Here is a 15428-nt window from a genome sequence, read left to right as displayed (position 1 = left end):
TAAACTCATTATTTTCTCTTACTTATTGTTTAAGTAGTGCAACTGTATTGAACCTTCTGCAGGAAGGCCAAGATAGATATACAGCATATGTCATCTTACCTAATAAAGGCTTGTAGAGGTTTGTGAGCTTGGTGAAGGAGGGGAATAAATGTGGAAGGTAGTACTTCTTGAAGAGGCTGAAGAGAAACCTGAAGCCTGTGTTCTGGTTCTCTTTGTTCCTCCATTCTAAACTGGATGCCTGGGAGACAGACAGACACAAAGGCAGACAAGGTCAGGCGACAGGGAGAGGAGATGTTTCCAGCACACTGACAGTACATTGTTTCAAACACAATAGTCTGAAGGTTCCTCTAAGAAACAGTGCACAGAGGGAAAATGGTTTGGGCTAAGTAAACATACTAGTCCAACTTCACACACTTAACAACTCATATTGTGTCTTGTTTTCTATCTTATTGTCACCGACATGACCTTAGCAACACATACAAGGTGAAACCAACATATACATTGAGGTAGAATTCACAGTTGATGTATTTTCCTCCAACCTGGCTTGTTAGTTGTTACCTGAATGACCATGTACTTGAGCAGGGTTTCGAGGATGTAACAGGTCTGGTCCTCTGCAACTTTTTCCCCAGCCACAGCTGGAACGAGCGGGGTGATCTCCTCAGGCACCACTTTAGCTGCTCAGAGTGACAGATACAAAGACATGAATTAACCACAGGAAAACAGGAGTTATTAACTAAAAACACATGACCTCAGTGATCACCCTCAATGCATAAGGCAGCACAACAGAATGCATGTCCCTGTCTCACCATCCGGGGGATTGGAGAAGGGGTTGTAAATGATGGTGTCAAGGGTGCAGGGCCCTCTGGTGGAGGGCACAGCAGGGAACCCTGGCACCAGACATGCAAAGATAAGAAACTGCTCCTCAGCACAGTTGTCCCTCAGGGCCTGCAGCCACAGCAGGAACAGACGGATCCCCTCACATCGAATCTACATGGGAGGATATATTAATGGATACACAGCAAAAGCTAATTTCAACAATGTACATGAACACACATGTCTGGAATTCAACTTGAAAACTAAGGTCCTATTAAAAACTCTTTAAATCACAAAACTAAGGTCCTGTTTAAATCTGGTATTAACCTCCGTCCTGTGACATTAATTATTATGTGTGGATCAGACCGATATGGCAGTGGCGGCACACAAATCAACATATGGCCACTGAGAATAATACAATTGTATTTTATTCATTGTGAGACTGTAGCAGGTCAGAGACATCAGCTGAGCAGGAGGTCCTTCATATGCGGCCCAGGATGTATTTGCGTTCACACAGCGTAAAAGAGTGTGGTCACATGCATCCCAGAATCCCTCTGAACGTGGTCTGTGTGATCAGGTCTCAGGATGCAGCGAGGAAACACTTGTGTGCGTTCACACATGTACTCTTGTGATCGTGTCACTCAGGATGGATGTTTATACCAGGTCTGATCAGGGTCTAAATGCAGCCTACTGGGTAGCTACATTCTTTTTATAATAACTTACATTAGTGTTATAGTTCATAATGTGTCTGGGAAATTGTTTTTCATATCTTGTAATAATGAAAACAGTACCTTGAATGAATTTCCAGTGTGTAGAAGCTTTTTCAGTATAGAACCTGGAAGAAAGTAAAAAAAAAAAAATAATAAAAATAAGGCGCAGTAGTCAAAGACTTTAGCAATGCAGATTTTCATGAGACGTCCCTTACACAACAAGTAGTCCCCCAACAAACAGCACAAATGTGAAAGGAGGGACCCGCTCGTTGACCTTGATGTGTGGTGCTGACGAACTAGTGGCGAGGCTTCACTTTTGATCAGTTGGCGGCGACATGCATTTGTGAAAGAAATCTGGTTCCAATCTGGTGCATGTACACTTTTTTATCCCGGTTTCTTACCACTGAGGACATCCAGCACAGGAGCGGCTTCAGCCATGTGATGTAGCATTAACACAAACAATGGTGGCAACGAAAAGAATCTCCCATCTCATTAAGTTGGTTCAACTGTGATAAACAGCCAATCAAAGGATGCCCTACTCAGAGGAACATTTTCTATCCATTTCACGATGACTTGATTCTACAGTCATGGCTGTATCTTCATCCACTGCGGCCTAGTTCTGTGCAGTGGCAGTGACAGCCCGACACCGACCAAAGAGGTCATGTTTAATATTTGCTGTGGCTCTCATCTCCCATTGTTGGCAATAAGGGGAAGTCAAGCCAGCAACGCGATGTTGGCATTTAATAGGCAAACCGGCCTAATTTTCATAAAGCCAGCAGACAGGAATCAAAATAGCTGGCAGACTTTGTTGTTGTAACCATGGTAACAAAAATACATCAAAGGGGCCTGCATTAAGAGTTAAGTAACCAGGATACTAGCCTTCAATATGTACACAGGGATATGAATAACCAGATTTCTCAATAGTCCAATGTTAACACCATATCCGGAATATGATTAAAACCCGGATAAACCTCATAACTGGGATACTGGAGGGCATGTATACGCAGTCATATTTAAGTGGTAGCCACGAAGACTCGGCTGAGTTCTTCTAAAAGAACTACAAAGTTTGCACATGAGTTTATGTGTGTCGGAGTGGGGCTATTCTCAATCTTCTCTCAGTGGGTCAAATCAATAAGATCTCTGTGCTGCTCACAAAAAGGTGAACAGGAATCCTTTCATAGGTCTTGGGCTCAGGACAAAAGGAATCGTACGACATTAAAACAAGTTAGTGGGTTTTAATGTGGTGGCTGATTGGTGTAAGTAAGCAGATAGAGGAGGATAAAAGGTGTGAGGATTTTCTTCAGCTCTTAATGGTCTGAGTTAAATGTCTGAAACCTCGCAATCCTGAGCTACAAAGACTAAAAGTCATTAGTGCCATTCCTGATCCACCCAACCCAGCACAAAGAATGTATTGTGCGAACACAAATGCTTTCAGCAACTGCTACTGTAGAATGTGGAGGAAAAAAAATGATGTGAAAGAGAAAAGTTATCTTAGGAATTCAATTAAAACTCAGGTATGGCGAGAAGCTATCCAACCACCACCACATTTTTTCAGAGCAGAAGTACGTAGTGACAACACAGCTTCTTGACCAATGACACGTGAACTGATGAGCGGCAAAGAAAACTGAGTAAGTTCAGAAAAAAGCCAAGAGGCCGCTTTAAACCTGCAATGATGTGTCGTCTAATGATTGAGAGAAAAAGGGAAATTGTCCCGGGCATCCACCCATCCCGAGATGAGTCTAGATATTCGGAATGACGAGCCTGAGGAGGAAGGCCAATCTACAACCGATCTAGACCCAGACTGTTTAGCTGCCAGCGGCTGACAAACAACTGTTAAAATTGAGGTTATCGCTTTTGTGCAAGGGTTTTCCTTTTTTTTGTGTGTGGGACTAAAATCATGCCAGCATAATTCAATTACTTATTTGCATTTCAAATGAAGAGCTCATTTGCATTTCCCATTTACATCCCCCTCTAAGACTAATTATTTTCTCTTCATTATGGAAGGTCGAGGTTGTGGTGGAGGGGATATTTTCGCCACCACTATATCTTAGAGGTCACAGAAGCATAAGAAGGACAGACACAGGGACAGCACATAACTGGACATCATGGTAGCGCCAGGTATTTCACATTAAGTTGGCAGTCAGTACGTACCTATACTGTGAAACTGCCATCGGTTGTAGATTTTCTCTGGCAGAAGCTGTAGAATTTTCTGAAGGGAAAAAAGGAAAGAAAATGTAAGGATTAGGTTCAGTCCGGCATTAATAATTAGTTATCAGAGCTTTGTTTAAGTAATAGCATTATCATTAGAGCTGCATTAGTTTGCATAGCAGGGCCTTTTTTCTTCACTACACGTTGGTGAGGCAAACTGTTGAAGGGCTATTTAAGGTTCCTTGTCGCAGAACATGGTTTCTTGCTGGGAGCTTGTTGTAGTGATGGTCGATATAATACACCCTCTGAGCAGCGCTACTCATTCTGCACAGGGTGCTACAGAAACTCCCTATCAGAAAGTGATGAGACTGGCCAACCAGTAGATGTTTCTTCTAGACTGGTTTGTTCTGGAGCTGTGAATTCTATCGTTGGCTATGTACCGACAGCAAAATGAACTAATAGCTGCTTTAAGCACGAACCTCAACACTGATCAATTTGATTTGTTTTTTATTTAGAGGTGAAACGGTTTAAAGATCAGTGGCTCCAGCTTCTAAAGTATGAACAAGCCTTATGGTTTTCTTAGTTTTGGTATCTTTGGGTTTTGGACTATTTGTCTGACAGTGTTTTTTTTTTCCTATCTTGAATCAAGAGCGTGGTCTTTCAGTTTAAGAGTAGGACTTCCTGATTTCACGTTTAAAAACTGCAATGCTGTCACCCAAATAGCCCCTGCTTGTGCTTAGATTTGCTCCACTTTTGCTAAAAATGTTTGCTTGCACTCAGATATTTTGTTGCTGGATTGCCTGCACTCAAGCTTCAGCTCTTTTCTTTGAGCCCACGCTGCTTCTGTGCAAGCATAAAACGTCTGCTCTTGGATTTCTCTGCTGCTCTTGGATTTTTGTTGTGCAACAAGTCTGGAGCGCAGAAAATCTGAGCGCAAGCGCACAGTTTGAGCACAAGCAGAGAAAACCCAAGCACAAGTAGGAGTTATTGCACGGTTCTGAGTGAGAGCATTGCAAAATCGAACAATGAACATAAAATCAATGAGTCCTGTTTTCAAACTGAAAGACAACGTTCTTGAATAAAGACAGGAGAAAAACCCCACATCTGACGAAACATGATGTCTGGAAATAATCTGCACATCAAGAGATAATGGAAATAATTAGTATATGGAACAGTTCTCTTTACTTGACTCTAAAATAAAAACAGAAAACAATACTTTTACTTTGCTTTGGTAAGTGTCATTGTGTGACCAAAGAAGTAAACAATTTTGCAGCCTTGCCCCTTTTCTCCACTTGGCCTCACGTGTCTGCAGATCTGTGACACAGGGCAGCACTGAGAAATGTCCCCACCTCGTCAAGAACCGCTTTACAACTCAATTAGAGCTTTCTAACCTTTCAGCAGCCTATCATTATTCTTGAATGCAGCAACAGGTTAACTGGGTCCCTCTGGAGAAATGAAAAGAGGCCGGGGGGGGGGGACGGGGGACGGGGGGGACGGCAGATGTGTGTGTGTGTGCATGAGTGGTAGGTTAATAGTCAGTGCGCTGTGAGCAATTGATACGCCAGTGGCTCACTCCTCATCAAACCCTAATCACTGAACCAATACGACTTCATGATTACAATGTAGAGGTCAAGTCTGTCCTTTTGCCGTGTTACATGTGAAGCTCTCACGACCACACAACCATCTCTGGTCGGCATGATAAAAAAAACGAATTTGAAAAAATTTGAAAAACTCAGGCAAGATGGTTACAGAGAATTAGCAAAAACAATGTGCATGACCGATCTAGAAAGATTACGTTTTCTCCCACCACAGATGCAAAGTGCTATGCAGTGTGAAGTTAGAAAAAACACAACTAGAAAAGATGATGGAAACTTAGAGAACGCATTAGAGACTATAGAGGAATATTTTAGTGACAGCTTTTATAATATCAAGGATTTCTTTCTTTGTTCATATAGCAATAAGGCTTGTGAAAATAAAATTGGTTGATAAGTGAAATTAAATTAAGGTAAATGACTGAGGGAAAAGACATTGGGTATGTTCAAAATTGTATTTAATATTTTAATAATTTTACACTAAAAATACTATTAATTTGTTCCAGTATAATGTCTTTGCATGTTTATATTGTAATAGAACAACTGATCATGTTCTGGTGTAAAATTTCATGTTACCAAAATTATATTAAAGCCTGACATAAGAATTTTTGGAGGGTGAAGCCAATTCTGATATTAGGAAGAAAAACATTTTCAATATCAATCAATCAATCAATCAATCAATCAATCAATCAATCAATCAATGTATATATACACATACATATATAGTAAAAAAAATGACAATGCCTCCTAGAATGTTTCTATCAAACCTTTATGACAAAGAAACGCAATTGAGACATTATATTGAATATTGTAACCATAAACCTTGTTATAAATACCTAAAAAAGCCAAATACAACCAAATTAATACAGAAATTTAAACGTAACGTAAACATAACTGCACATCTATTCTGCTAAATAAAGGTTTTTAAATCAGCCCATATTGCCAAACATAAATGTCAAAAGGCACATCAGCTGATTTATTGGCCGAACGAATAAATCAGTCATGCTTTAAATATCACAAAGAAAGTTGGAATATGACGACATTGTGTCGTCCAGTGCTTTGCCACAGGATACTGGGACATGTGGTGCATGGTCCAGGAGTCATCTCATGCTTTGAGTGTTTCAGCTTGTCGACAACCTCCCTCTTTCCATGTCATCCTCCATCTTTAACTTTCCCTTCTTGTCCTCTGAGACTAAATCCCCGTCATTACCATTGACACTGGAGATAGTGAAAGACATACATCGCTTTAAGGGGGTGCTGGATGATTATCTGTGCTGCTCAACTTCTCTCTGATCCACAGACGTGATGATATTCATGTGCAAGCGTGTGGCTGCACCTTGTTATTGATCCCACAAGGGATTACTCCATGTCTGTTCAGGCTCTGCACCGGCCTCGTCCACTCTGTCTCTTTGCCGCAGCAGACACATTATGCTCGGCGGTAACACAGCAGGGTAGGCAGCTTAAGCCTTTCCCAGTGTGTGTGTGTGTGCAGACACAATAACACCATCTTTCTCTCTCCTCACAGAGCATCAGCAAGGGAGAGTGGGAATGAGATGGAGAAGGTAGCTCAGAAAGACTCCCTGTGGAGCTGGAATGGCGGCCGCAACAATGTGGAATTTACTGGCTGATATGAGGCGAATACGGAGTCTGCTGGACTAGAGGTTGGTGGAGTTACTCTAATCTGCAGCCATACTCCAGCATAAAGATGGGGGCATTACCGTGGTACGACAGCAGCCTTAACACATTTACATGATCCGCACTTAGGTTTCCAGCAGCAGGGCCTGAACATGACACAGAATAAACTTCTCCCAGAGGTGGTCTACAAGGGCTTTTAGAAGGCAGCAACAGACACTGAGGCCTCTCAGATGAAATGAAGTCATTTACATATTGTTTTGCTTTTTTTACGAGTTGAGTGTACAGTCTATGCACTATGAAAAATCTCCTAAGAGACAAAGACAAAGGAGAGAGAAAGCAATATGTTGCTAACACAATGTACATGTGTAATCAGAAAACAACAACGGTCTAAATCACTAAGAATGGAGCTTATAGAGTGCATCCCTGCGTCCAAGGCCCAACAGTTACCTTTATATAATTAAGCAGCACAAAATGACACACACATAGATATCTGTTCCATAAACATGACTGATTTTTTCATGAAGATCTATAAAGTGGGAAATCCGTGAATTTTTTTGAAAAATGCTATCTTAAAATGCGGGATCTGCCCCCTGATACGGATCCGCACTAAAAATCTGGTTCCTTAATGTTTACTTCTTGATGATACACAGTAAATAATGTAGAATGTAAAGTGAAATATTGTTTATTATTTAATATTTTTAAGCCTAGAAATAAAATGAGTCCCTGATGCTACAGTCACTCCTGCACAAAGTGAGAAAAGACGTCAGACGAACGCACACCTGCTTTGTCTAAAATGCTCTTTAAGGTAAGTCCACACAGTGTAGACCAAACCAGACTGCTTATTTGCATGCTAACCAAATGTCTTAGCTTGCCCTCATTATTTGCTGGTGAAGGCCTGGGCAGATGCCGACTGGTGAAACATATCCCATGTCGAGTAACTACAAAATATATTACAATTTAAAGCCTAAAGCAGGTTTTTGACTTTTATTTTTGAAATATTAACCAAAATACCCTCAACTATGAACACAATAAATAAGAGATGTTTTTATTCTTTCTCATGTTGTCATTCTCCTGTGCAGCCAGTAGGTGGCAGCAGCAGAATGCAATCAAATTCCTCTTGTAAGATCAGCCTGGAGGCTCAGGTTCCTGCAGCAGGCTCAGACCATCCAGGGAGGTTTTTCCGCACTTTCTACACAGTTTCAGACAAATCAATCATGTCAAAATACATGTCAACAAAGCAATACATTTATATAAAAATATGCATCTTGACATGCACTGTCTATAAATCTGTGTCTTTGCATGTGACAAAAATAGTAGTTTGCTGACTCCAGCAGTTCAGGTTCAGAGGTCAAAGACAAGGTTAAAAACAGGCCTGAGGCATAAAGATCATTTCCATGTAAAACCAAGCTGTACTTGGTAAATTTGCATTCACACATTAACTAATAATCTCCCACTGGTGAGCTGTCAGTCAATACTGGGACTTAGCTAAATGGCTCTGGGTTAAATTCTCAGACAAGTGTTAGACGAAACATAGTTTCAGTTGATGTGCATCAAGAGGAATACGATTACATTACGATAGACAGCAGAAAATCAGGACTGTTCATGATACAGAATGATGCGGTTACTAATTACCTACTTTCTCATGTCTGACACACACACACACACACACACACACACACACACACACACACACACACACACACACACACACACACACACACACACACACACACACACACACACACACACACACACACACACACACACACACACACACACAGCGTTGCATCGTGAGCAGGATTTAAATGAACATTAGGCACAATCAATCCTTTGAATGAGCTGCCAGGTGGAAATTAAAATACCTCCTCCCTCCTTACTACGGTTTTCCTTTTTTGGGTTTCTCACTTAAACTGAGAAATATGATTGTTATATAAAGTTTGATAAAATGTATCTTCTTGTCTTCCTTTATTCCTGTTTGTTGGTTCAGTTTTGATATATGTTGGTTCTTTTATAGATCTCCTGAGATTTTAATCTCAAGTGACTATCTTGGGTAAATAAAACATAAACCAGTCACAAACCTCAAATTTTCTGTTGCGTTCTAAAAGACGACAAAACTCCCATCACCTCTCAACTAGGTTAATCCCACAGCTATCTATCAAAAATGAGGTAAACTAGATTTAATAGGCAGATTTACCCATATAAAGGCAACCAAACAGGTCAAGTCTCAAATAAAAAATAGGAGGGGGATACAGACAGGATGGCAAGGGAAATTCAGAATGCTGACTCAGGTCCGGATGACAGACGAGTCATGGTAAGGTCATATCCTGGAGTGAAAGTGGATAAACACACACTTCCCTTTGAGTTTTGTTGGCCCCAGAGCTGTCCCTTAACCTGTCCCACAACCTCAGATCAGACTCACCATGACCTGTCGTCTACAGTCACGGGAGTAAACACACTGGAGTCCCCCTGAGGTCTGAGAGCTGAGGATCTTTACCCAGAAGCTCAATCTGGTCTTGTGACTAAAAAACAGTCTCCATTAAAACAGAACAGTATTTTATCCAGTTTCTCTCCTAGAAACACAGACACTTACTGTGAAATCAGTGTTAATCTACAGCAGATTTTCAGTACCTTTCTTACTATGCCCTCACATTTACTCTTGTGTAGGTTTACAGCAGCAAGAGGTGACAGAACGGTGGTCAGAAAGAACACATCCCAACTTTATAGGATATAGAATCGGCTGCCCAAGGGAGACACAGTACCCAACTGACAAGAACGTTGACTTAAACACTTGCCAAGTATTGATGCTCAACACTATTTTTGTAACACTGAGAACATAAATCATCATAAACATGAAAATAATCAATAGGTCTGTATCAACATCATAAATCTGGACATTGCACTTTTTCACTAGTCCTTTTTCCAGAACTGCTCAAACTCTGTAGAGTTAAATTGGGACCATGAGCAAACAACAATTAGATTGAGATCTTGATTCAACTTAATCACTTCAGAACAAAAGGATTTTTAGTTTTAGCTAATTTTCTTCCTGGAAAATAGATCTTTCACCGAACTATAGTTAAATTACACACATCAGATGATTCCTTCCAGAATTTAACCCTCCTTCCAATCAACACAGAATAAAGCTACCAATGCCTGCAATGCTACTTCAAGGTGGGCCTGTTTGTTTCTGCTCACGTGATATATTTGGCTTTAAACATTGAATTTAGTAAAAGTAGTGCAGTGTTCATTCTAAACCTGCCTGTTTGGAATGGTCTGTCGGTTTGGCCTGTGCTAATGCTGTTTGCAGCATTATTTGCGTCGCAGCAAGTAAAGACCGGCTGCAGGACTGCGCCCACAGAATCCTGAAGCCACCGCTGCTGCTGCACAAAGAGCTGTTCACCTGTTTAGTCAAAGTTCGGTGAAGCTTGACTCAGTACGCAGAACCCCGCACTGGAGAATCAGTTGTCATTGCCGCTACTGACGCCACTACACAGTGTTGGATGACTGTTTTTTCAAAGCTTATCAACATTGAACAACATGTCCAAAATGCACCAATCGACCCTGTTCTTCCTCGGGTCCGTAACAATAAACATGCCAAGTGAGAAGCCGACAAGAGGAACGGTTCTTGAGATATGCCAGACACATACAGACAGACAGATTTATTGAACTATAGTACTATATATATATATATATATATAACCCTTGATTGAGATGCTCGTTCAACATTAATCCACTGGTGAGATACACGTCACAATGTTCTCACACATTTCACAAGCCTTTTTGTTCCTTTGTCCTCATAAGATATTTGTTGCCAGGAAATTGACTACAACACACTTCTATATACAAATCTATTGAGCTAAAATCACTTGTTTCACCTCGATTAAACTCGGATCCCCATTGAACATGTTATATATATATATTTTCAAGATCAGTGATTATTTAGGTGAGTCATATTTAACAGGGTAAACATTTGGCAATGCAGAATTGTTGCATTTGTATAATAGAGCGAGAACTCCAACGTAAAGAACAGACCTTTTGAGAAAATGAACTGATTAATACTTCAGATGTAAAGGCAGTGAATAAATCTGTTGCATATATATGTTTTTACGAGTGTTGCTGCATTCTCACAGAGATCAGGTCTCTGCTCTGTCAGTCCTGTTGCAGCATCACAAACTGCCATGGATGCCTCTGAGGCAGCAGACACAAAGAAATCCTGGAAGGCAATGGCGTTGGCTGGTGGTGGCGGTGGGGGTGGGGTGTTCCGGCAGAGTTTAGGGGGAGGGACAAAAGCTTACCCCCTTCTAGATATCCATTTCTGAAACAGGCTCAGCGTGGGGACCGTACTCCCCCACACAGCAACCCATGGAAAAAGGGGGTCACATACCTCATCATGACAGTGAAGTAATCCGCACATAGCCAGCTCGAAGCAAACACACACACATACACTGGAGACTTGTACTGTATGTCAGCCAGATTTGAATTCAAGGAGGGACTCAGGTGGATGGATGGATATTGAGGGGAGGGGGTGCAAATTCCCATCTGCCCGGAGAAATGAGAACATAACTGTGGCTTTGTGACTGAGAGGGGGCAGCGATGTTGATCTTTGTTGTTCGTCTTAACCTGTCATACGGCATATAAGTGTATCGCAAAGCACAGAGTTTCAAAATGGCTTTTGTCCCCGCAGCAGCTGTTAGCCAGTAGCTACTTTCCACAACACCACTGAGGCTTGTTGGACAAAGGCTGCAGAGGCTAATGTTCTAGTCCCTTGTCTTCTGTGAATGATAAATATTTATGAAAAGCATTTAGCTTCAGTTCAGCTTGTAAATGACTGTATCGCTGCTTCAGAAAAAGGAAATGATTACGAATTCGCTTGTCTGAAAAGAATCAGATTTGTTCATCTTTGAGGCATTTGTCATGTCCCTGTGTTACCGTACACTGAGATAACATTATACATATTAGTAGTGCATGTTTGTGAGCACAAACGCATCCATTGATAACCAGATTCATGACCGCATACGGTATGATCTGACATTGCTGATGGCATAAAAGTCACATACGCACACAAAGTCAGTTCAGTTCTCAGGATAAAAGCGACCCTGTATCTGTCCTGTACACACCACTCAACGTGAGCTTATCTTCTCAGTGCACGGGTAAAAGCACACGTTGTCACAGGCAGGGGCTAAAAGGGGACAAACGAGGGTTAAGCTGCTTTCAATATTAGTTCTTTCTGAAAAGATGACTCCATAAATATGTAGCAGGCATGAATCCAGGCTTTATTTACAGGTCAGATGACTGGATGTGAACTGGCGGGGAGGCTATCTATGTGAGGAGTGGAGAAAACTGGAGCGAGACCTCGTTAAGTCAGTTTTCTTTGTTAAGGGATGGGGAGGACCATTCTTGGTGAATTAATTCTAATAGTAATTAAGCTTTCAAACAGCAGGCCCGAGAAGGCCATAGAGAAAAGACTTCATTATAAAGTCAGAATTCTACAAAAGGATGCCAACCTATCGCCAACTATCAGCAAATAAACAGATAATGCACACTCGAATTGTGCTACTTCACATAATGCATCAAGCAGACAGCAACAAAACGACAGGACCAAAAGATAACAGATGCCATGTGTTACATATTCCTGACAAGCAAATTAGGAATCCATAGCAAAAATGTCCTGAAAATTGGGTTTGGACATTTTCCAGACTTTTCCTTTCACATATGAATAATATATAGTACTAATATAATATATTTTAAGATAATAAAGTGTCCAGAACATTCAGGTGAGGGGTGGCACCTGGCTAGAGCAGCAGAAGGCAGGAGATTACATATAAATTGCACTGTGGGAATCACATGTTTTTTGTTTACAGCACATCGACAAAAGCTCTTGAATCTGGTTGTCTTTCCAAGTTGGTATCTTCGTCTGTGTGTTCTTCGTGTCTTTTTCATCCTGAGATACTTATCAGCTCACTCATTTTTTACTGGGGAGCTGGCAGCAAAATCTAAGGAAAATGTCCACAGCAACAGACTCAGACATTTGCGTTCTCATATACAGCCCCTCTGGAAATTTCCGGAAAATGTCCAGAGTTCTTGTCTGAAAGCATTTTTATTATCTGCTGTCTTCATTTTCATGAGAAGAACTTACTCTTCGCTGGACATGATGCAAGGAACACACCCACACACTGGTCCCAGGTGATCATAAAAACTAGGACAACACACACTGCTCAAAGAGGGACAAACAGACTGTCCCACATATTTTTTTCTTGTTTTGATTTGCTGCCATCCGTACAGCCCTGCCCTGTGCAAATGTAACTGGAGAGCTGACTGTTTGTATTGGAAACTGGAGCTGCCTCTGCTGTCAGGTGGGAAAACAACGTAAGGGACTTTAACCCGCATGTGCAACAAATGAGTGTTCAGAAAAACAGAGGGAGGGGCTACAGAGCCAGGGATACCCTACAACATGCAGACACAAGATGTGCCTCCTGTAAATTTGCATACACACCAAGGTTTTCAAAACTGAACAGAAATAAATGCAAAACTCAACCTGTCAAGAGCTGGGGAACCAGGCTTTTTTTCATCTGCACAATCTCCAATTAATTTCCAGGCTATTTGAGGCAAATTCAGGAAGTAACTAGGTTATACAGAATGGCACCATGGAAACTGCGGTCCCACCCCCGAGTTCAGCAGTAAACAGGTTGAGGCTGTAGCAGCTATCAGCGGAAATCAGAGAAGGATACGGAAAAAGAACAAAATTACTTACTTCAAAAATAAAGAGGATAGAGTCCAGCTCCTCCCTTTGAGATTTGTTCCCTGAAACACATGGAAAGAACACAGCCCTTTAAACACATAACCTGGAGCTGCACTGCATTAGTTTCATCAATAATGTAACAATAACACGGGTTCACTTTGTGAACATTCACTCAAAGGAACTGCTGTTACCACGAAAGCATACTCCCAGTGGAAATGCAGCCCCTACACATGTCAGGGTTATACTGGTTATACTGGACATTTGTTTTTCTATGGGCTTAGGCTCATTTCTCTGTATCTAAGGGGCAGAGGGAAATACACCCCCGCTGTAAGACACACCACGGAGAGGGTTAATTATTGAACCACTATTGAGGGTGGTGGTCAACTAGTCAGTGTGCAGTTAAAACCAAAAAGACCAAGTCAAAACCTCCTGTATGGCTAACTGTGTATGGTAAATGTGCTAAATTAAGGACATGGAAACTGTGGAATGTTAATACATTGATTAACATCTTCATGACGTTGTCATATTTGCATTCTGTCTAGTGTCAGTTGGTCTCAGCCCTTTATTTGTTTGTACATCAGCTCAATTGGACTTTAACCAGACTTGGTTATCGGGAGGTGGCAGGTTTAAGTCTGTCTAACAAATGCAGCTCCTCAGGGTAAAATCTTTAAAGGTTCAGGGTTTCTCACACAGTGCACAGCGACGTCTGCCTCTCTGACACTCACTGAACAGGGTAGGCAGTGGAGAGAGGTGTGCCTCTCACTGGCAGGGCAGGGCTGTCTTCTATTAAAAGTACAGTAGCTAAGGTTTGTCAAAAAGGTCGCTACAAGTACTTTACTTGAAATTAACTGCGGTAAAGGGGTTTGATTAAACAAATGCCAACTCATTTAGAAAGAGCAATGGCCAATAGAGAAACTTGGGAAGCAATGGTGTAACTTCAGTTTTTCAGGCGGTACTCGACAGACCGATCACTGACTTGCTCACGAACATACAGATATGCAGCGTCCAACCGAAAAAAGGTTTGTACCCACCTTTTTGTTTTAAGTTGCTTTCCAGTGTAATGAAACTTTCATAGAAGATAAAATAAATCTGAGAACAGTTGTTCTCGAAGAATGCCTTCAGTTCACTCTTGTCGATGATATCTGTGGGAGAAAAGGGAAACGCTGTCAGTGACACGTTGAATGAAGAATGTTGCCGACAAATTCAACCTTGTTGTTAGAATGCATCGTGATCAGAGAAACAACTTAATGTAAAATGAAATGGAATTCTGATTAAACCATACTATTCGCTTGCTTGAATTGTTTTCCTGGTAATAAAGGTTGCATTGCAGATTAATACAATAGGATTACACAAACTCATTTAAAGAAACAATAAATGGTCCTTCTAGTTGATGACTTTCTTCTTCAGAATATCTTTTTTATAATTTGCTGTCCCCAATAGCTGAAACAATAGTCACTGTTAATTGATATAGGCCAATATTTGATTTTGTCAGTATCACTAGCACCTATGAAACGTTGATTTTTTTTTTCACTGTAGACAAATAAAAAAAATCACAAAAGTCTTTTACTAATACATTTTTAGGTTGTTGATTGTTTCTGAGTACGTTATGAGTGTCTTTCTAACTTTTTAACTTAGAGATGCTCTCCCGAACTCTTTGCTGTCTCTTTAATTAACAACTGTCAGTGTTAAAATCACAGTTGCACAAATGACTTTCTACTTCTTCCCCATTTCGCAGACTACATCTGTTTGACATCGAGGCAAATTGCTTCACTTCCTTGTCCCGCATGATTTCAC

The 15428-nt window shown here is 41.0% G+C and overlaps 1 protein-coding gene across 5 annotated transcripts in view; it reads right to left on the bottom strand.

Moving 5' to 3' along the window:
* The window catches only part of ralgapa2 (Ral GTPase activating protein catalytic subunit alpha 2), a 95441-nt gene that overhangs the window by 64983 nt on the left and 15030 nt on the right, over nucleotides 1-15428 (bottom strand). For all 5 annotated transcript variants that reach the window (XM_034575472.1, XM_034575470.1, XM_034575475.1 and 2 more), the window contains exons 2-8: nucleotides 14666-14776; nucleotides 13647-13696; nucleotides 3675-3732; nucleotides 1605-1648; nucleotides 807-987; nucleotides 559-674; nucleotides 100-238 (exon numbers count right to left, since the gene is read on the bottom strand). In XM_034575472.1, the coding sequence (XP_034431363.1) occupies nucleotides 100-238; nucleotides 559-674; nucleotides 807-987; nucleotides 1605-1648; nucleotides 3675-3732; nucleotides 13647-13696; nucleotides 14666-14776 (699 nt within the window). The remainder of the gene's footprint in view (nucleotides 1-99; nucleotides 239-558; nucleotides 675-806; nucleotides 988-1604; nucleotides 1649-3674; nucleotides 3733-13646; nucleotides 13697-14665; nucleotides 14777-15428) is intronic.

This window comes from Hippoglossus hippoglossus, chromosome 22 (assembly GCF_009819705.1).
Source record: "Hippoglossus hippoglossus isolate fHipHip1 chromosome 22, fHipHip1.pri, whole genome shotgun sequence".
Lineage (NCBI taxonomy): Eukaryota > Metazoa > Chordata > Actinopteri > Pleuronectiformes > Pleuronectidae > Hippoglossus > Hippoglossus hippoglossus.
Note: the sequence above shows the minus strand (reverse complement) of the source record. Positions and strands in the feature narration are given on the sequence as shown.